Below are 21,609 nucleotides of genomic sequence, written 5' to 3' on the forward strand. Positions count from 1 at the left end.
TTTTTTTGCACATTTGGAACGTTTGTGTTTCTCGAGCCTGAATTCCGCTCTGCGCTGCTGACACACACACATTTTGAAAACAGCTTGGGTTTTGCAAAAAACAGATTTAAAACAAAACAAAACAAAAAAAAAGCTGATTTGAACACGAATCGACAGTGCCACCTAGTGCCCTGCACAGCTCCTCCTGCCTTTCTTCCCAAACAGTGGAGGTGGGCACCAGCAAAACAAACCTGGGTATCAGAGACCTGAGATGGATTTGTGTAACACTAAACAGCATTCTTCCCCCCCTCGAAAAAGCAAACTTCACTGCTAGCAACTTCAGTCTCTACAGACAACAGAATTTGACTTTCTCTTGCTTTCCAGCGCAGGCAAATGGCCATACTGCTTACAAGAGCCCAACACTACAACAGCTACATGCCTAAGTCCAAAGCACCCACAAACGCTGCTGCAGAAGTATGCAGCTCTGTGAACACAGCATGTGAATTAAGTGTAGTGGTTAACAGCACACACATTGCCTTGTAGCTTTGTGACAAACACCAATAGTGCACTGGTCACCAGATGTGTGCAGGGCTCTGCTTACGTTGAGGAACCTGAGAAGCAGTTTTTACACTTTTATTTTTCCCCAGAACAGACAGTGCAGAAGCACAGCAGCCAGTTTTCCCCCACTGGAGCCCATGATTCTTCTTTTATGGCTATTAGCAAGTTTGGGAAGAGCACAAAGATTTTCTGCTCTTTGAATGGACTTATTCAGACAAGTTTCTGACCCTTCCAATCAAACCTGTATTCAAGTGACAGCATAAAAGAAAAAGGTAAGATGTTAAGGATAGTTTGTATAGGCTTGTTTCAGCTCATTCTCCAGAAGTTTCATTAGACAAAGGATTACGATTTGCCTTTCAAACACCTGGCTCCCTGCTCACTTAAAACATTTCTGTATACGCAAGACAGCATCCTAAGGCTTTGTAGAAGCTTTTGTAGCCAACATCTTTCAAGCCTGCCACATGAAAGGGATTCTGTTGTCTGTATCAACAGAACTCTGAATACATCTCTCCAGACGCACAGAACATCAGCAGGATCCAACAAATACCTTGACTGCTGCTCCATGCAGCCACACGAGACCATCAGCTCAGCGGAGGCTGCAAAGTGCAAGCTGTGCTCAGCTCTGCACCAAGCACTCCAGAAGAGACCCAGTGGCAAATGTCACTCAATTACCTTTCTGCAGCGGGGATTTGGGCAGCTGAACCTCTTCACATCGTTGTCCAGTAGAGCTGGGAAGTTACAGAAGGGACACCTGCAGCCCAAAATAAGAGGCTATTAATGCACAGTGCCAACAGTGGATTTAGTCAAAAAGCTCTGTGGTGCTTAACGGTGCTGCCAAGCAAATGCCTGCTGCAAGGATATGCTGACTGCTGTCCTTTTCCTCATATTTCTTCGATCACTTCCCTGTTTGCAATCAAAATGTCATATACTCAGCGCTACTTTAGACTGTATAATAGAGAGGATCAGCAAAGAGTTTGCAAGCGAGTCTTAAGGGAGACAGCTGTATTGAGTTTTAATCTGCTCCCAGTCAAAGGCAGGCCAACCTGAGTACAAACAGCCTGGCAGGCAGAAGCCTGAAATAGGAATGCAGCTCTATTCCATTGCTGACACACATTTAGGAGTTTGGAGAGCCTAACATTTTGGGGAGCCTAACAACAGTTAGATCAGTTTGCACCTTGCACTGGGCACTGACCTGACAAGCTCATCTGCACAGGCAGCAGCCACCTCCTCCTCGGCTTTCCGCTCGTAGTATTTACACAGGATGGTTTCTGGAAGCACCTTCTCCAGCTCACTGGTGGGGAACGAACACGTGCAACTGCCTTCCATGCAGCTGAGCTCTGACTGCGGGTGGAAAAGAGCTCAGTCTCAGTATGATGCTAGTGTCAAACCAGTCAGTTTTGTGGGAACATCCCACATAAACCAGAGCAGAGCCGTGCGTGGAGATAACAGAGCTTTAATCAGCAAGTGACTGCCAGAGAGCAAGCTTACTATGGTAAGAACATGGCTGGCTCATCAAACAGATCAGAACTCAAAACATGTATTGGACATACAGATGCTTGCTGATAGGTTGGATCACAGTCCACAAGCACCAAATCCACCGTGACCTCAAGGCAGCCTGTTATTTCTGCACGTTTGTGACCAACAGCTTACATTCTTGGCAATACGGTCATAGAAAATACAGCTATGTTCACATATGATCCCAGAGTACCAAAGTGCCCAACAGTCCAATTATTACACCCAGCACAAATGAGCATGTACACTTCAGAGCAGGTAATAATTCACATACAGCTCAGCTGGGCATCAGGATACTGCTAACTGCTCCCTTACTAACTCTGAACCAACTCTGGTAACTGTCCCAGGAACAGCAGCATTCGTAAGTGACACTGTAGTTGGTAGTACCACTGAGGAAACAGCCCCCAGATTAAGCTGGGGTCACAAGGAACTGATGAAGGACAAGTACTTTCAGCTAGGAAGGGACTGGCCAAGTCAGAGATGACACCACATTGTGCAGATACCACTGCTTCATTAAGTAGTGAATCAGAACCAGATGAGTTCAAGTTATTGTTACTATGAATGCTGTAGAAAGTTCTCCTAACAATCCATTTCAATTTGTTCAGCATGAAGCACACAAGATGGAGGTCAACAAACTAAAACCTTACAACCCAAATCCCATTGGAAAGTTGTTAATGCTGAGGTTGACTCATTGGATTGGCATTTCAAGACAGTTCCGATCAAACACTTCTCAGGAAGTGTGGCTACATCTGGTTTAAGCTACAGAACTATGCAAACAGCAATGTGATCACCAAACAGCAATTTATCCATTTTCCCTTTGTCCAGTTGGGAAATTCTTACCTTCCCAGAGCCAAAGACTGCCTCCTGAGCATATTTAATTAGGCACTCCTTGCAGAACAAGTGACCATCTGCACACTGAGTTAGCTCTTCAAAAGCAAACTCCCCATAACAGCAGCGGCACTCTATCATCTGACCATCCTGCAACACAACAGAAACATTAGCAACAGCAAGAAATAAATAGGAATCAATAGCTATAGCAACATACCAACACACTGCTGCAAATAAACACCCCGTGATGCGAGTACATACAACTGCAAGCTACAAACAATGACAACATTAATTACAAGGAGCCATAGTTACACACCATTCCATCAGATATCCTGCTCAGTGGTCAGAATCCACTAAGCAAAACCAGAAACTCGGTTTCAAGTAACTTAATACCTACACGTCCGGTTTGGCAGATTCCAAAAAGCCAGAGAACACATGGTGTTTTAGTAATTCTTAGCTCACAGGCATACAAGCATCTTGAGCTGGGGAAGCTGTGATTGCAGAGAAGCAACAGAGTACACGCCATTCGCATAGTGAAAAGCAAGCTTCAAATCTGTTGCCCTCTAAAGGAGCAGTCACCCAGCTGTCTGCAGATACCCTGCCTTGGCCTCCTCACCACAGTTGTGAACGTATGTCCACTTACTCAAACGTCCAGATCTTCTGTGAAGTCTGAAGAGAAGCAGGAATTGCGAAAGAAAAAGCAATCCAAAGCAACTGAACCTATCTTAAACTTTTCTCCATCAAAAAGGAGAAGTCCCATTTTCAGGTTTTTAAAGAGCCCACTCTGCAAAAGAGAAAGGCCTTTCTGCTGGCAGAGCTCCAAGAACAACAGCAAATCTGCTTCAAAGTCTCAAACAGCCTAACATCAGTAGCAAGAGCAAGCCTGGTGCTATTCTATTGCAGTGTTTGTTCTGGCCAGTAAAGATACAAGCAGTAGCTGACTGAATTACTGCAGATCATTATGTGCATCAATACTGTCTTGCTGGACTCAGCTCGTCTACCTCCTCCAAAAGCCAGCCAACACACACTACGCTGGCTTTGCCAACTCAGCAAAAGCAGCACAGTGCAAATGCAGCCAGTCCTCCCTTCCAGGAGCCAGGAAATTCCGAAGTGCTGTGTGCAAAACAGCACCTATGCATGAGCAGACCTCAAGGGATCACGCTGGATATACTGACCTTCTGATACTGTTCCTCATTCATCTGCAGAGCAAGGAGAAAGTCAGCATGCTGTAAAAGAGATGTGCATCTTTATTTACAGAATAGATAAAGCAGTTTTTCAGCCTCTACACCCATTTACATTATCTCAAGATTTACAGCCCACCACAAAAGGCACACTGCCTGCTCACAACATCACTCAGCCCATCCCTCCAGTCCATTAAGATATTTATGATTCAGCTAAAACAGATGGGGGGAAGGCAAAGGCAGCAAGAACAAAGAACCAAATTCTACATTATGAGGGGCTGCCCCTTCGTGCTCCTATGGGCAGAGATCAACTCGATGGGCCGCTCCAGCAGAAGCCCCAAGGAACATCATCATTGTTTTTAAAAAGGAGGCACAAACCATCTGCTTAGGAGAAGCTGATCTTTAAGAAGCTACTTCAGAAAGGACTGTATGTGCAGAAGGGTGAATTCTCTGCAGAAGACAACACAGCAGCAGGTATTGCAGGGTTCTGCTTTGAAAGACACGGACCTCAGCAAGGGAGATGTTCTGGAGCCTGGAGTGCCAAGCTCTGCAAGGCAGTGAACGAGCAGACTGCCTCGGGCCTGGCAGCAGAGAGGTTAATGTAGTGAGTTACTCAAAGTTCTGTTCAGTGTTTGAGTTTCAGTCAGAGGCAAATTTCCACGTTCAGGATAAAGGGCTCTGCAGCAATCAAGCCAAAGCACTTCCTACCACTCACCTCTGCCATCTCTTTAACTTTTTGCTCATAGAATTCCTGCTCCAGTAGCACGGGTGGGAGAAGTGAGAGCCTGTCATAGGACCTCCAGTGCCGCCTCTTATTCTCCAGAAAGAACATCCGCTTCTCAATCTTCACATCCCCTAAAGCAGAGTTACAGACACCGTGATGCAGGACGGAGCAGCAAGAACAAAGCTCAAATCCTTCCTCCTCTACACACCTCCAGCTACACAACTTCAAAACCTCCGGCACCACTGTACCAAGCAGATGTACTAATGAAGAGCATTCCAAAACAGATAGCAGACAGCGACAGAAGCATTGCTGTTTTGGGAACATATCCCCTTTCAAGGACGGTCCTTTCTAGCGTAAGCCAGTTCTGCTTACAATAATCATGCAGAGAGCACAATGCACACTGCTTGTTATTTACCTTGCTCAAATTTGAAATCTATATATGAATACTGATTCATTTCTTTTCTCCTTTTTCGTTTCCCACTGGTTTCCGGAGACAGCTCCTGCCATTTTTTTATGGCATCTGAAAAGGCCTGAAAACAAAACAAAAAAAAATCCAACAATGCAGATTTAAGTCCCTTCTGTTCTCCATGAGAAAGCAGAAGCACACAGCTCAAATCAAAGCACTGTACAAACAGTGCACAGGACTGAACTAAAACAGGAAAGCCAGGCACCACACAGATCTCTTCCCTTTGTCCACTTTGCTGCTTTATGTACTCATAAAGCAATCATTCCATCACAACAACGTAGCCACCAGGCAGAGCTGAATGCTACCTTGCACTGCCTCAGCTATTAACACTAATACAGCTGCTGTCCACATTGACGCAGAGCTGATCTTTTTTTCTTTAAATTGAATTCCTTTTCTGAAGGTCTACAGTTAGAACCTGGTTTTGTTCAATTCAAGTACTCAGTGCTCAATCAAATGAAGAGGAACAGTGGTTTTAGCTGTAGTCAAGTACTGGAAGGGTAGAGAGAGAAGCTCAAGCAAAAGAAGCGTATCAAAAAACACATCCAGTCACAAGCTTGAAACTATATTCACATTTAGCCTGGTGATATTCCAGAACAAATTTCTTTGCAGTTCCATTACTGTGAAAACTTCTACAAAGAATTTAATGATTCATTTCATAAGTCATAATTGTAAGAAATAGGGCAGCGAGGCTTGGCCTTCTCCTCAGTTACGTGCTGTCACTTACAAACTAGTAACAGCAGTTGAGTTAAATGTTTTAAGACTTGGCTAAATGTCTTGGTTTTATTGGCAATTACACCCCACTTCCGCAAAGTACAGGAGTACCTTTGAGTTTAATGCATCACTTATCATAAACTAGCCATTATTTCATCAATTATTCCGTTACAGAAAAGTAAAAGCTTCCTGCAGCATTCTATCTGGCTGATGAGTTTTGCAAGAGTCTACTAAGCAAAGACTTCTTGAAAGGAAAGGAGGATGATTAAAACAAAAAACCCACGGAGAAACCCCACGTAACCACACATCCAGAGAAGCAAGTGGCACAGTAAGGCTAAAAGACATCACACTGCTCCCCACAGGCAGCACAGGTAACCCTGGGAAAGAAAACAGACTCAAACAGGAGAACCTTTCGTGTGATTGCATAGTGTCCCTTGAGTTCATGTAGTGCCCACTTAATGTCTTGGCTGCTCAGCATCTTGAAATCTGCCATGAGAAGGTCGGCTGCCTGAATAAAGCACCGCTGATCGAGCGGGGCAAGCTTGGAGAAGTCAAAGTAGTCCACTTTAGGCACCTAAGAAGGAAATGCAAAAGATGAGGGAGGATATAAAAAGTCTTGCTACACATACACACACATCTCAAACTATTCTTGCAGGATAGGGGCCTTCTGCAGGACCTCCCCAAACTGTGGCACCCTGTTCTGAGCACACATCTAAGCAGCAGCTGGGAGGACAGCGTGGACGTGAAGGTGTATGCTGTGCTCCTGGCAGGACACAAGACAAGTAGCTTAAAGCCACTGTGTGCATCAAGTAGGGAGGCTTGCACTTAAGAGGTTGAAAAGCAATGCGTCAAGGTCACACAAAGCAGTCCTCAGGCCAAAGGACTTCATGTGGCAGAACGACCAAGAATTCCTACAATAGATGTCACAGCCAGTGGGTGGCTGACAGGCAGGGAAGCCCGAGGGGCCTGCTGATGGCACAAAGCAGACAAGAGGCAGCTGTGCAACAGCAAAACAGAAGAGCCTTGAAGTCATCTTGCAAGCAACTATTGCTTGCAATATTTGCCACCACTATTTACCACCACCTGAATTGCACCTAGAGGCCTCCTAACAAAGCATGGCTCAACAAGGAGCTCTGCAAGTAAACACAGAACCACACACCCCAAGATCACTTGGACAGGCTGGAGGTGTGCTGTAGATGAGGGTATTCTCACTTGCCTTTGTCTCATCTTGGCTGGCAAGCAGGCTGCTGGTGGGATTTAAAACCATTCTGCCTTCCTTCTTTGGGTAATCTGGGTTTTCCAGAAGGAAGTTACAAAGTCTGGAAAGAAAACTATAGTTAGTTCAGGTTTGGGGAGCTCAGGCTCATTCCTCACTGGTACAATTGTTAGCATCCTCTAACGAAGAGGCTGGGCAGGCAAGCCACAGCCTGCCCTGTGAGAACCAAGAGAGGTCTCAGGCTGGAACAGATTGAAAAGAAATGACTGAGAATTAAGCAAAGAATTATCAGTTGCATGAGCGCAGAAGGGAAAGCAAATAGATGTCTTTCAACAATTCCATGTGCCTACATGAAGCTCGTACAGGTCAGCTACTCATCAACATAAAGCTGCACACGGGGAAAATCAGGCTTGCCTCCCACCCACAGCCACATATGTGAGCAACACCTCCTCGGGCTACGTGACTCCATCCTGCACCACTGCAAGTGGAGGAGTACTCATGTTCTGCTATGAGGAAACCAACACTGTGAGGACTGCACAAGAGGGAACAACTGCAGCACAGCAGCATTAACTGAGACAGCTTACATCCACCACGCCACACAAATCTATGGAAAAATAAGCACAGAAATCCCTATCACAACTGCAATAGGCTGAGGGCTTCCTGGTCAGAAGATTATTGAATCAAATTTTAATTAAAGCCTTCAGTCTTTAACTACTTTCCCATAAGGGCAGAGGCAGAAGCATGCTTAAAATTGTTTACATCAGATACGTACTGCAAACACAGCTCTCATTGTCACACAGCCTGAAATCACAATGGCATTGCCCAGGTTACACTGCAAACTGCCGTAAGTGGGAGCAGCATTCAGAAAATGATCACTAAATAACATTTGGCAAATGACATCCCAGACAAACTGCTGCGTGCCTGAGGTCCTGCTGCAAACAATTGTAACTCTGTCAGGTGAATTTAGCTGAACTGAGCATTTCAGCTCCGGAAACTCTCCAACAAAGGGTTTCAGAATACCCCACTGCTGAGATCCACACCCACTGCAGACAGCCCTGCCAAGGGGCTCTGAGCCTCTGAGCCTCCCCTGCTTGTCTTCAGCCCTTCTTGGCTGGGAACTCACACTGGTCCTCAGTTTCCCCCCCGCTGCAGAACATCATCATTCTGAAAAGAGCTACAAGGAGCAATCAACATTCATAACACTGTTTGAATAAGAAGGTGCTAGGTTGCAGCAAAGACAAAATTGCTGCTAGTTTACATTCCCAATGTCAGAAATCAGTCCCTCATAAGGAAATCTGAACTGGCACGCAACATTAACCCACTATCAAGGCACCATTTCTTCAGCCCTGCGTACACATTCAAAGCAGAGGCATTGCTTTCTGTTTAATCAGGTATTGACATCTTGAGCCAGGAGCCTCTGGCCAAGCTGAAGGCTTCCGCACACAAAAGCTGAATGGATGATACCCAGCTGGGAGCAGCTCTCACATCTTTCACATCAGCTGGAAGTTTGAAGACCATCCTACTGGAAAACAACAAAACATCCTGGCACTGAGAGTTTAATAGCTTCCATCTCCCTGCTTTTGTAAAAGATAACTGTTCTAATCCAGTGAAACAAACCACAAGGAGCTCAAACACCAGGGCCTCAGCTGCAGCACAGTGCATTTGAGCTCTCCTGCCTTTTGGTGCTTGGGATTTTCAAAGATGTGAACCCTCAACATCCGACAATGAGTTAAGTGGGTCCCAGCACACGCACACTTGCGGCACTGCTCTGTAATATCTGCACCCCAGGACACAGAGCCAGCTAAAAGCCTCATCTCTGACCAAACCCAGCCACCCCCAGTTATTATATACCTCGAGCCTGATTCAGCTTGACACGCCATGGAGATCAAAGAACCCCTGCCAGCAAGGCTGCCCAGTGCCACGACCCATTTGTTCCAATACAAAAGACACGGTGACAATTCAAAAGACAGTTTGGTTAAAGGAATAAAAATATAGGGAAGAAATCTTTATCATCCAGTAAGTCCGCCACGCGCCGCTGAGCAGACACTGTGGGCAGCCTGCAGGGCAGCCTGTAAGCACCTTTTCATCTCCCTGGTTCTGCAGCACACAATAGCAGAGAAGACATTCCGGGAGCAAAAAGGGAAGGAACGCATTAAGACTTACAGAAGCCGGGATTTAATTCCACCAGGCTTCACTAAATCCCCGCGGGATACACTAACGGGTTTGGCACACAATCCCTGAGAGGGTCCTGCAGCCACACACCTTAACTTCAATGGCCCGACTGCCCCAGGGATGAGTGCTGTGTGCCTCCTGCGTTTCCAACACAGCCACCCACTCCTGGGTGCAAGTGCACAGCACGGGCACCTGAGAACTTCTCGTGCTCAACGTGTCACTGCTGCAGGGAGAGCACTTCCAGAAAAGGAGAAGAGTTGCAACCTGATGACTTCCTAACCAAGCAGTGTTTCCCAAGGCATGATTTCACAACACAGGTAAAGGGATAAGAAATCTAAGGATGATTCCATTTATTGGGCTTAGCTCCTTGCCACTCATTTAGATCCAGTAAGCCTCACATACTTGAATATTACTAACTATGGATCTGATGCTGAAGGCAATACAATACAACACATACAAGATAGAGTGAATTCTATGGCAACCAACACCTATTCTTCATTTTTGTCATGTAATAACTACACTGAATGTGTTTCAGCGAGTTACAGAGAGGAGAGAGAGGCCACCCAACGTCAGCCATCATTTACCCCACACTGCCCTTCCCCTGTGCTTCCTGCTGCCAACACACACAATCTCTCACTCTTCAGCTGCAAAGCTTTACTCACCAGGGTGGGGAGATGATGTAACTTACCAACAAGGTAAAGGACTTGTTTTAGTCTTTTGACTCTAGTGTGACTCTCAGAGATACCCAATACAATTCTTAACAAGGAGCCTGGAGTTGCTGGTACAGTCAGCTAAGCAGCAGACCTCAGGCTGATTTCTCATTGCTTTTACTTCTCTCCTTGCCTTGCATTTCTACTCAATTTGACCAAAATCTGTCCATCAGCAGACACTGGAATAGATCCTACTAGTCCTCGAATGTGTTTATCTGCAAAAGGTGGTTTGAGAGGAACTCAAACGATACCAACTGCTACTCAAGGGGATAAAAACCAACACCATGGCATCAAATGAAGAAGTCCAGACTAATGTCAGTTTTTATCTGGAAGAAGGCAGGAAGAGGCAGAAAATTAAGTAGGAAATTGATTCATACAATTCAAAATTTACCAACTCACCTCTAAGCTATGTTCTACAGAAGCCAACCCCTATTCTTGACACTCATCTCTAACAAGTCTGGTAACAGGAGGAGATGATATGTAATAGCTTTAAATCTTCAAATAACTGGTTAACAGAACATGCAAATTATCTCAAAAAGCAGAGAAGCTACAGCATGATGTCAGAATCATACAGGCTTTAATAATAGCTCTATTACACATTTAAAAAAGAAATCCATGCTTTTTGGCACTACCAGCATACTGCTGACTCCCAGCCTGGATACACTCAACAGCATTATTAGCAGGAAGGAAATGGAAGTGTGACTGCAGCCAAGCTGCTTTATGGTATCCTCCAGCTCTCTGACCATACTTACACGTTTAAGTCATAGCAGTCCTTGAAGCTGATTAGCTCTTCAATATATTCCTTCCTCACATCTGGAAATCTCGCTTCCTATAGTAGGAAAAGCTAAGGGTTATACAGGTATTAGGAGCTGCATAGCACAACCTTGCAACAGCACCAAAGATAGAGATAAATGTATGGTAGTTATCTAGCATGCTCCCGAAATGAGGGCTAAAATGGGATCCAAGAGACTGATTATATTCACACAGCCTGGATATTGCAAGCTGCTGATTCTCCTGGCTCCACAGGATAACTAACAGCTATTTTTATGAGAGCATGGGTAGTGGTGTGAGTGGCTGTGAGTGCCTGGCCTTACGAGTGATTCAGGGTGGATGGAAAGAGGAGAGGCACACGGGTACAAACCACAACATGAGCAAAGTTAATACATACCCCCCAGATGGAAGATAAAGGGTTTTGACCTTGTGTGCTGGAATACATTCCAAAGCAAGAGGGCAATGAAACAATACACAGACTCTCGACGAGAGCAGAGCAGACAACAAACCTTTACTGGCAGTAGCCATGTAGCCAAGAGCCCTTTAGTGCTCTCTCATTGGGTTTCCATGTGGGTATTGCAATTGGTTGCACCAGAGGGTACTTGTCTTTGCAAAACTGAGCTGGTTAGGGTTGTCAAGCAACCTGAACAATGTAACACTATGTACTCATCCATCTCTTAAAGCAGGTCAGCAGTCACCAAGGTCTTACCCTGAAAAGTGAGTGTTGATGGTTGTGCCACTTGGAGAATAACAGTATTTTCTCAATCTTGGTTTCCCAAGACAAAATTAACATACAGTAAGATGCAACAGATTTGTAAAAGATAAGAAATTACAAAAAACATTAAAAAAAAAATCCATAAAGTACCAAAAGAGAGCCTTTCTCCCTAGCAGGCAGTGGGATGACTGTATACCAGAGAAGAGGGGAACCACCAGATGTGAAGCATCACCAAGCATTGCTTCCTGCTGTTTTTGTAATGCTCACCATGCCACCCAAGTAACAAACCATACGGAGAATGGACCTGTGTTACTTTGCCTCATTGCACCCCAACACACTCCATACAGTTCTGCTCCATTTTCCTGGCCAACCAACAACCCACCCCAAAGCAAACACCATCGGGATTCACATCCATTCATCACTGCTGCCACAGCAATGGGGTTAATCTCTTTAAACCAAAGTTTTCCAAGACTGCTCACTGCACACTCACGTTGTGCGTCGCTGAGCCTCAGCCAAAGCGAGGAGGATTTGCAGCTGAAGCAAGCAGGAGTTGTGCTCTGAGCACATGCAACACTGCACACCTTGAAAAAACCATCTGAAAACAACACGAATGCAAAATGGGGACGACTTACTGTCTCTCTGATGAGCAGGGCAGTGAAGTCCTGGTCCTCCTGCCCGGCAGCCCCTTGTTCTGGCACACTGCTAGATCCGAGTTCATGCGAGCCCTGTGCCGGGAAGGCCGGGCCGGGCCGCTCGTTGTCTGTCGCCTGCTGTCCCCTCGTCTCCTCTGGTGGATGTGCTGGCTGTGGTGAAGCAGGACCCGGAATGCCATCCTGCTGTGGCTCCGGCCTGGGAAAGGCCGGCCCTGGAGCCTCCTCTCCATAGGCCCTCAGAGATGCAGAGCCTGCCTCGGGCTGCCCCTGCTGTGGAGCACAGCCATTGAGCACAGCGCGCGGCTCCGTGTCCAGCGGCTGGAGGCAGGGGGGACCCGGCGGGCTGCTGTCCTGGATCTCCTGCTCTGTGGTGGCTGCAGCAGCTGTTCCATCAGTGTTCTGCGAGAGCTCTGGCTTTAAGTCCTCCTCTTGCCAGCCCTGGGCTTCCACCTTTTCCCCTTGTGGTGGTGGAAAGTCTGCTTTCCCCAGACTAACAAACTCCCTGTTAACAAGCTGCGGACTTATTATTGCTGGAAACAAACTCAGGCCAGGCTCAGGGTCACTCGTAAGTTCAGACCTGGGGCCATTCAGCTCAGGAGGTCCAGGCTGCTGCAAGGCAAAGTTCACACTCTCCTCCTTGCTTGGTCCAGCACTGCTCTGCACCGCGTGGTCTTTCTGGCACAGCAGAGCTGAGACCTCATCCTGCACACACATGCTCCCCAAAGGCCCTACAGCGTTTTTAGATCCTCCTTCTCCCACAGCGTTTGCACCCTGCCACTGAGCAGCAGGTCTGATGACGTTGGGACGCACGAGCTGCTGATGCTTGGAGGTCTAAAAAGAAGACAGAGGAGAATAAGTAGATTTTCTACTCATCAGAATCCTTGTTCCAAATGATCTTTTGCATCTCACCAGATTTCTGATGGGAAACAGATGAAAAGCCAGTTTAGCAGCGAGTGTAATAAAGCATAGAACTACCACCCAGGTATCTTTGTTTCACTGCACTCTATGGTCTGTCCCCAGGTGCTAAGGGTGCACTAGTTATAAGAGAACAGTCAGCAGAACTGAAGATACATGGGACTTTCAGCACTGGAATAATTCCCAGAGGTCACTCCAATCCCCACTTCATTCCCAGATGGTCTGAGAAGTAAAAGCTAACCGATGGCATGTTTGCTCCTCAGCAAATCGTTTATAGAGGCAGCAGGAACTGAAGCTCAAAACGTTCATCTCTGGCCTTGCTCCTGCCTCTGGCAAGCTAAGACTGCTGAATACAAGTACGAGTTTGAAGATTTGTTTGAAGATTCTTTGCCGCTTTTTTCAAGTAAGAAACAGAAAAGTGTCTTTGCAACCCACTTCCTCAATGCCTCTAGTTACTTCAACAGAAAAGTGGGATGTGCTCTGAACTGCATAGCTGAAGGACACAAGATTAAGCCAGGTGCGGGTTTTGAACACCTGCATTCTAAGGAACAAATTCACTTCTCTGCCTACCTTTCTGGATTAAGGAGGCTCTAGTTTCCAAAAGTTAAGCAGAACTTCAAGTACTATGCTGTTAACAATCTAGTTCTCCTCTCTTGTGCCCAAAACATGATTAAAAACCTCAAACCCAGCAAAATGTTCTCATATCAACACTCATTTCAGAGATCCCAGTGAAGCCACTTTAACTAGGCAGGACTCCCACAGGAGCACATTAGGTATCTGTACGTGAGTCGGTTAGAAAGGCTATGAATAAAGCAGCAACACATACAAAAATGACAAATTACCTCTGCCAAGATGACCACATCATCATCATCATCATCCTCACGCTGCTGCTCTGCTGGTGTTTCCTGCAAAGGTAATTCTTCATCCGAGGAATCTGATATCGTGATAAGACCTTCATCCCTGCGGTTTATTCGGTCTGTAGCAAGGTAAGTCGTGTTAGCTGCTTGCAAATTACCAAAACGCCTGCAAAAGCAATCCTCACATTTGCATTGCAGCAACAAGAAAAAAGCACTTTGAGGTCACAGCCACTCCTATGATCCTCAGAGCAAAGCCTTGCAAAAAAACTATAGGTCAAGAGATCACAATGCCATATGCCTGAAATGCTTCTATGCAGAGATTCTTCCATCCTAAGCACGAGTCAAGCTGCTGCAAAAACTGATCCCAGTAATTCATGTACAGAATAATTTTTAGAGAGATACCCTGAACTTTCAGTATCTCAGGCACTACACATTTTCTTTTATTAGTGTGCAGTACATTCCAGAGGACAGATAAGGTTCCGTGTGCAATGTGACATCTTCTGAAAGAGTGACTTTGTGGGAGCACCGTATGAGAACCTGAGATAGGGCTCCTGACTGAGAGTGCAGATGATATCCTGCTACTAGATGACAGCCCTCAAGGTTTGTCACAAGTGTAAAGATGCCACTGAGCAAAGCTGCTGGAACCAGGGAGGGAAGCACCAGCCAGAAGCAAAGGGTTTCTGCACTGCCTGAGCAGGACACACCCATGCTTTCCCTATGACTTGACACAGTGCTTTGGTTTACACTCCTGTAACTCTGCAGTAAATCAATACATAACCACCTCACCTTTCAGACATACTGAGAAAGAGCTGTTCTGAACTTCACTCAAAGTGCAGATCTGAAATCTCACCTCTTTCCTACCAAATTGTTAAAGGGTGGAACACCACAAGCCCCTCAGATCTGCTGGAGCTCCTCTGCACAGCCAAGGAGTCAACACTGCCTTAAGGCAGGGCAACACCAGAGAGGCAAAAGCCAAACATTTTGCATGCCAGCATAAATTGAGAGGCTTTGCAAGTATCTATAGAAACTTAAATAAAACAGCAGGGTGTGGCAAGAGGAGACAGATCACTAGCAGTTTTCTATTAACAACACCCCTGCACATTTAATATCTATTATTCCTGCTGCTAGCAGAGCTGTACAACTGTGACTTTGGGAAGTACACACAGATCAATGCTCACCTTTCCCTCTGTGGCTATGGAAGCTGCTTAGGTGAACTGCTTCTTCATTCCCAGCTCTCTCTGCCATTTTCAACAGCTGTTCCCAGAAGCATCAAGGCCCAGGCATGGCACTCAGGCAAGTGTGAGGAACTAGAAGACGAAAACAGACGAGAGTGAAGCGTTTTTCGGTTTCAATTCTGACTTTCAGCACAGCACGGCTGCAGAGCACAACCAGGCCCACAGGAAGGAGAGCACAGAGATGCTCAGAGCTGTGCAGCTGCAGGAGGGCGATGCAGCTCTGCCCAGCCAACACTCAGACCCTCAAAGACTGTTTTCTGCTTCCAACAAGTCAAAAACTCAGAGCAGCGTTTCTGCCACCACCTGCTGGTAAGAGGAGTGAAAACTTCAGAGCAGAGCTGTATGCCCTGGGCTCTGCGGCCTTCACGGCCAGCACCCAGCACAGGGAACAGACCGTGCCACAGCACCAACCCAGGAAATGCGGGCATCAGAGCCCCAGCAGATCTGAAAGCTGGGCTGCCAAGGAGCCAAATGCAAAGCGAGGCGCTGCTGGAATAGAGACAACCACCCCAAACCCTCAGCGCCTGTGTGAAGGCTGAATTGGGGCTGCAGAGCAATCAGGGATGCTCATCTTATGCCATTCAGGCGCTGACCCCTGGAAAGAAGCTGCACCCAAGGGCAGCGCGTGACCAGGGACAGGCAGCACTTACAGAAAACACTGCACCGCCATCACCTGCTGTTCTGAAGAACAGCCCTGCCTGCTTTATGACACAGCCCCTCCTCTATTACAATTCGCTGGAGATTCCAGGACACACCACCTGCTCCCAAACCAGAGACACAGAAGGGATGCGACTCCTTCCCAGGACAGAGCTTTTGGGACTGAGCTCTGCCAGCCACCCGCTCGCAGCCCGGCACCACGCAGGGCTCCAGGATGGGATGGATCACTGCAACCTGAACAGCACGTTTCCATTTTGCGCTCTGACAGCCCACAGCTCTCAGCTCCAGTTGTCACACAACAGCACAGACTGAAGTTGGAGCAATACTTGGTCACTGGAACACAAAAGGAGGTCTTTGCATTGAGAAGTATTCATTTCAATGTTAAAGCATGGAGGAATCTGTATTATTAAATATTTACTGCTGCATACGTTGGAAGAAAATGGTGGGTCTGCTCTAAAATCCTTTTGCTGGTACACAAAAGCAGTGTAAATCCCTCCTCAGTCATTCTGCTTAACTCCCCCTGCAGGGAGCAGGATTTGCAGCTGGCACAGCATGACAAAACCTGTTCAGATGCATGCTATGAACTTATATGTATTCCCCCCCAGGAACTGTTCATCCCCATTCTGAAAAAACAGGAACACACACCTCCTGCAGAACCAAGACTTCGGGGTTATTTCCACAAGGTTCCTCAGCCCCTGCCTTATGCACAAGGAGAAGCAAGCCTTGTTCTGAGTGGCACTTTATGGTCAGAGAGTTGCAGAAGTGCTGCTCCTGCATGCTATCAGTAAGCACGCCTGCTGAAAGCACTGTCCTTTTTACAAGGTCACATCCACATTATTCCAGTTCCATTTGCCTGGCACTTGTGAATAGCTATCATCTTGCCTCGCCACTTTCCCATCCTCGGCCCTCCAAGTGCTTTAGAAAAACAAGATCAATGTTGTTCTCACCACTTACAAGATAGAGAAATGGAAGCACTGAAAGGAGCAGCATGGCCAAGGTCAGCAAGCAGGCGAGAGGCAGCGTCAGGAATAGCACCCAGGCCCCTGCAGCCAGCCAGGTGCAGCCATGCCCACCAGTCCTGCAGGCTGGTCCTGCACAGCACTCCTCGCAGCACTCACCTCAGCCCCACCACACTGGGAGCAAAGCACTGCGCAAGGCAAAGCCGCTGCTCGAGTCGTCACACAGCAAGGATTGTTCTGAGGTCGGCTGGGGAGGGAAAAGCCACAAATCAGCCCTGCAGCATCTAACAGTGCAAACAGAGGCTAGACAGGAGTCTGCTCAGATCTGCTCTCTGCAGACACTCTCCCCATGCAGGCGCACGCAGCGCATCAGAGTTCAGTACGTGTGGGTCAGCCAACACCGTGACTGCCCCGTGCTGTCCTGGCTCCAGCTAGGACAGTTATCTTCCTTCCCAGCAGTGATAGCAGCACTGTGTCGTGGGTTGAGGCTGAGCACAGAGCTGACAACACCCATATTTTGGCTCTCGCTGCACAGCGCTTACACTGAGCTGAGGAACCTGGGAACCAGCTGGGCACCGCTCAGCAGGTGGGGGCAGCCGTTGTGTGCCTTTTCTTCTGTACATCCCATCATTATTTTTCTTTCCTTTTTTGTTCCATTAAACTGTCTTGATCTCAACCCATACATTTGCCCTTTTTTCCCCTCAATTCTCTCCCCCACCCCAGTGAAGGGGGAAGGAGCAAAGGGCCGGGAGGTTCTGAGCTGACCCTCCGCCCTTCCCATTTGGCACTCAGACACCGTTCTCCATCTCCATCGGCAGCTCAGGTTCATCCAGAGAGCAACTTGTTCCTTCAGCATCAAAGAAGAGGTGCAGGAAACGCTCTGTAAAGAAGCTCAGGATCACAGGCTGTGTGCCCCCTGCACATCACCCAAAGATCCACGGAACAGCACCCACTGGCACGGCCAGTTCTGTCCAGTGACACAATCACAAGTTTTTCACTTGTATGGCATCAGGCTGCAAAGCAAGCGAGCTAACAAGATCAAAGCCAACCCAGGGGGCTGCCCTACATAAACAACACAACGAAGGCAAGCAAGGCACACGGAAAGAAGGTATCTTACACCACCTCTGTGACTTTTATGCCTGTTTATAAAGGATAAGGCTACCTATAACAGAGTCCCAGCACAACTATCAGCCTCACAATATCAGGGCAGGATACAAGAACCATTTTAAAAGGAAGATCTGATAGCTGAAGGCATGCATACCTCCCAGGCAAGCTGCACACACACACAGATGTGCCCTCTCCAAAGGCACTGCTCCCAACCACCCCAAGCAGACAGTTCTGCTGCTGGGATGTAAAAGCAGGTCACAGGTGCAGGCTGATTGCTTACACACAAGTCTCCAATCCCACTCAAAATCCCCACAACCACCACGCTTCATATTTTTAGCCTAACCTAAAAATAGCAAGCAGCAGCACGGTGCATCTATTCCAACTCCCAGCACAGGCAGAAGTTTCCGGCTTGCAGGAATTGGAGCAGAACCCGAGCAGGCTCCCTCCACCTTCTGTTTGTGCTGTAAAAAGCATCTTCAGATGGCGCTGGGATTTAAAGCAACAGTCAAGGGGGATCTCTCCTCCCTGACACAGTGTAGCCTATTTTTTCCCACTTAGAGCATTAGAAATCTTGAACTCCCACATACCCGAGATGGGAGCAGACACAAAGTGCTCTTTTCTGGCTCTAGCTCAAGGCAGCAGGACGTGCAGGAAGCACTGCAGGGGAGGTTGGAATTGAAACCCCGACCAAATGGAGGGGGAAAAAAAAAAAGAGCAACTTGAAAGAGATGTCAGCAATATTAAATGTCTTTCAGCCTCTCCCCCCATACAGCAACACCACTGCTGCTCACCTATGTTGACAGAAGAGCATCAATTCCTGCCTTCTGCCTGCAGGCAGCACCGTGGCTTCTGGTCGCCTGCAAGCAAGGTGAGGTTCTGGCTCGTCTCAAGCTGCTAAAACAAAGAGAAGCTGCTTAAATAATGCATGGCTTGTGACAAGCAGCAAACCAAAAACTAAAACTCAGCCCTTAAGAAAAAAAAAACAACAACACAAAATAAACTCTGCCTGACCTACTGCTAAGCTTTCAGTGAAACATTTCAAAAGGTTCAATCTGCTGGGAGCTGCTCCTTGTAACAGCTGCCCAGCAGAAGCAGGGAGAGCTTAGCAGTGCTTATCATGCCAAGCAGCCTCATCCCAACTGAAACAAGGCCGGTAAGAAATGCCAAAAGCCTCTGTTTGCTGTGCGTGAGGAAACCACCGACACTACGTACACCTTGCAAAAGAATGCAGCCAGAGCAGCTCACATCACTACTGCTTCCCCTGCTTACGACACCAGGCTCCCAGTCAGCCCCACTCCTGTGGTTGAGCCATTTGGGTGTGAGGGTCACTCAGCTACAACCCTGGGAAGTGCTCTACTGCCATCAGTTCATCTGCTAACACGAAGTACAAAAAGAAAGGAACTTGTCTAGCTTTATTTTATCCACCTACAATAGCAGCAGATTTCCCTGTGGGCTTTCCTAAGGAAGGTGAGCTGGCTTTAAAACAGGTGCATTCATTTCCCAAGCTGTGATGGTGCACACCCGGCAGCTCCAAGAACACTTTGCAATGGCAGCACTTGCACAGAACCAACACCTCAGGCTCACAGCCCATCCATCTCCCAAGCCATTGCTTCAAAAACCACATCGTGACGCCTTTGTGGTCTGAGGGTGGGGACAGAGCACACGGCATCAGGTGAACTGCAGCTTTGTCACTTCCAGAACAAGTTTTAATTCTTTCTTTAAGCCTCGACCTCCCATGTGTGCCAACCAAAGGCCCTTCCCTCTGAGCAGCACCGTTACTGGGGTGCTGGTATCTGAAAGACAGACTGTGCAGGCATGCAGGTGTGACACACACCTGTGTGTGCCCAGCTGGTGGTGATGGCACTGCCTCCACCTCCCTATCAGCCTGTGGGGCCACATGGAAAAGAACAAAATTAACAACCTCTGTGCCCTGGGATATATGTGAGTGCTTCTCTGCTCTGTATTCTCTGCTACTTACACCTCACAGAGCACTCCAGGAGAAAGGATGCAGCATTTCCTCTCCAGATCCTCAGTAGTACTTTTTTCTTTTTTAAGGAAATCCAAACGTCACCCTTAAAAGCTATAAGAGAATAAAGAAAGTGGAGTGCAACTCTCAGCAGCTGGGTCGCATGCCTTCAGGTTCCCAGCCCAGCACGGTTTTCTATTGCAAGCAGAGAATTCAAAGGGTTCAGAGCCGCTCGATGAGTAACGAGGGACTGAGCAGCCCAGACCAGGGGGCTGCAAGGCACCGAGGCACTCTGAGCTGTGGGAACAGCCAGAGGGCTTCAGAACCAGCACAGGCTCCATGGTTGTGTATCGACCTGGACGTTCACTTCCAGCCATCCTTCTGCAGGCATCAAACACCCCAGAACTGGGGGCTTCCAAAAGGAGCCACCTCACAGCTCACACCTTATTTACTACAGCAGTGCCCTTTTCTGAGCACCCGCACGGGGGTCAGCCAGGAGCCTGGCATGCTGACACCAATACACACCCCTGGATTAATTTCAGCTCGGCCACTTTGCTTCCAGCCCAGCTCTATCAGGTCCTTTTAGTGCCCCTGTAACACAGGCAGGGAACCACAGCAGCGCTGCTAATCAGGAAAACGGTGTCACTCCGCAGCAGCAGCATTTCCTACTCCTCAGCAGTTCAGCTTTCCTGAGAATCATTACAAATTTGAATTCACCATAAGCTCTTCAGCACCAACCCTGAGGAAACGACATCGCTCTCGAGTTGTTTCCAAACTAAACCTGAAGCTCTTTACAAGTGACACAAAAGCAGCGAGGGCATGATGATGTCCATCAGTGAGACACAGCTGCTATCTCCATCTCTGGGCTTCGGAGAGCAGAACCCACTCCAGCTTCCAGGATGCTAAGTGCCCCTCCTCTCCCTGCCTGCCTACACCCCAGAGCAGGAACTGCCACAGCAGAACAGCAACAAACTTATCTCCCGGGCTGCTGCTGGTGTCCTAAATCAGCTGCAGGCTTCTTGCTGCTGGCCATGTGCCCACCCCAGCAAGGAGAGATCCTGCTGAGAGCAGTTGATATCACACAGGGCAGCTCAAAACACGTCCACCCATCGACCAAGGCATGTTGTGCACAAAGCTCCAGTGTGCACACAGATTACTGAGGCTATCAGAGCCTTTCCTTTAGGAACAGGGGCCAGTGTCTGAATTCAAGCATGCTAAAACACAGACTTAACATTTATCTCCAGACCAAACCCATGTGCAAAAAACCAGCCTCCTGACACAGAGAATTAGTGGTGTAGCTCTGACCATTCCAGAAAGAATGTGGCTCTAGCAAGCACTGACACCACAGCTGAGCCAATCTGCCCACACCGCTCCAGCAAACCACTCACTACGGCTCCCAAAAAACAAACCCAAAGGCACCCACTGCAAATGAATGGGTGAATGGGAGCCTCCTCCAGCAGCAACTGGCAACACCCAGAGGGCTCTGCTTCCCTCTCACTGGGGCCTGTGCTGCTCACGTGTTGCTAATTAGCCCTCAGTCACACTTCCTGCCTCTCCCCAGCTGTGCTGGAGTTGCACTTCATCTATTTTTGCCACAGGACTTGTTAGCAATTTGTGACCAACTTCAAAGGACAAGGCGCCGCTATGAGCCAAGCTGTCAGAGGCAGTGCTGGTTCCACACTGCTGGCAGCAACGCCCACCGCATTCCCAGCAGACA

The 21,609-nt window shown here is 47.7% G+C and overlaps 2 protein-coding genes across 6 annotated transcripts in view; both read right to left on the reverse strand.

Annotated features, from left to right (window-relative positions):
• The window catches only part of LOC100540915 (E3 ubiquitin-protein ligase SMURF1), a 12,612-nt gene extending 12,232 nt beyond the window's left edge, over positions 1-380 (reverse strand). Inside the window, exon 1 of the mRNA XM_010719833.1 lies at positions 357-380. Within this exon, the coding sequence (XP_010718135.1) occupies positions 357-380 (24 nt within the window). The remainder of the gene's footprint in view (positions 1-356) is intronic.
• An 802-nt stretch (positions 381-1,182) lies between these two features.
• RNF216 (ring finger protein 216) lies at positions 1,183-20,006 on the reverse strand. Of its 5 annotated transcripts, none has more exons than XM_019620827.2 (15): positions 19,905-20,006; positions 18,718-18,817; positions 16,979-17,066; positions 15,147-15,275; positions 13,954-14,087; positions 12,176-13,027; positions 10,810-10,886; positions 7,176-7,278; positions 6,369-6,533; positions 5,198-5,312; positions 4,774-4,913; positions 4,053-4,103; positions 2,890-3,027; positions 1,730-1,878; positions 1,183-1,288 (listed from the first exon to the last, which is right to left on the reverse strand). In XM_019620827.2, the coding sequence occupies exons 4-15, from the start codon at positions 15,211-15,213 to the stop codon at positions 1,198-1,200; spliced, it is 2,082 nt and encodes a 693-aa protein (XP_019476372.1). In that variant the 5' UTR covers positions 15,214-15,275; positions 16,979-17,066; positions 18,718-18,817; positions 19,905-20,006; the 3' UTR covers positions 1,183-1,197. The 5 variants fall into 5 exon arrangements, with proteins under 5 accessions (XP_019476372.1, XP_010717915.1, XP_031411726.1 ...); XM_010719613.3 differs by having other exon boundaries at positions 18,718-18,820; XM_031555866.1 differs by lacking the exon at positions 16,979-17,066.
• Between the last annotated feature and the right edge of the window lie 1,603 nt (positions 20,007-21,609).

Source organism: Meleagris gallopavo, chromosome 16, assembly GCF_000146605.3.
Source record: "Meleagris gallopavo isolate NT-WF06-2002-E0010 breed Aviagen turkey brand Nicholas breeding stock chromosome 16, Turkey_5.1, whole genome shotgun sequence".
NCBI classification, from domain to species: Eukaryota; Metazoa; Chordata; class Aves; order Galliformes; family Phasianidae; genus Meleagris; species Meleagris gallopavo.

What these genes read in the sequence shown, in the direction of transcription:
- RNF216 (XM_031555866.1), bottom strand. Translation starts at nt 15,213, where the DNA reads ATGGCAGAGAGAGCTGGGAATGAAGAAGCAGTTCACCTAAGCAGCTTC. An exon ending in GACTGCTATGACTTAAACGT is followed by an intron (nt 7,279 to 10,809) that starts GTAAGTATGGTC and finishes TTTTCTTTCCAG; the next exon opens with ACTTTGTAACTTCCTTCTGG. An exon ending in ACTATGCAATCACACGAAAG is followed by an intron (nt 5,313 to 6,368) that starts GTTCTCCTGTTT and finishes TTTTGTTTTCAG; the next exon opens with GCCTTTTCAGATGCCATAAA.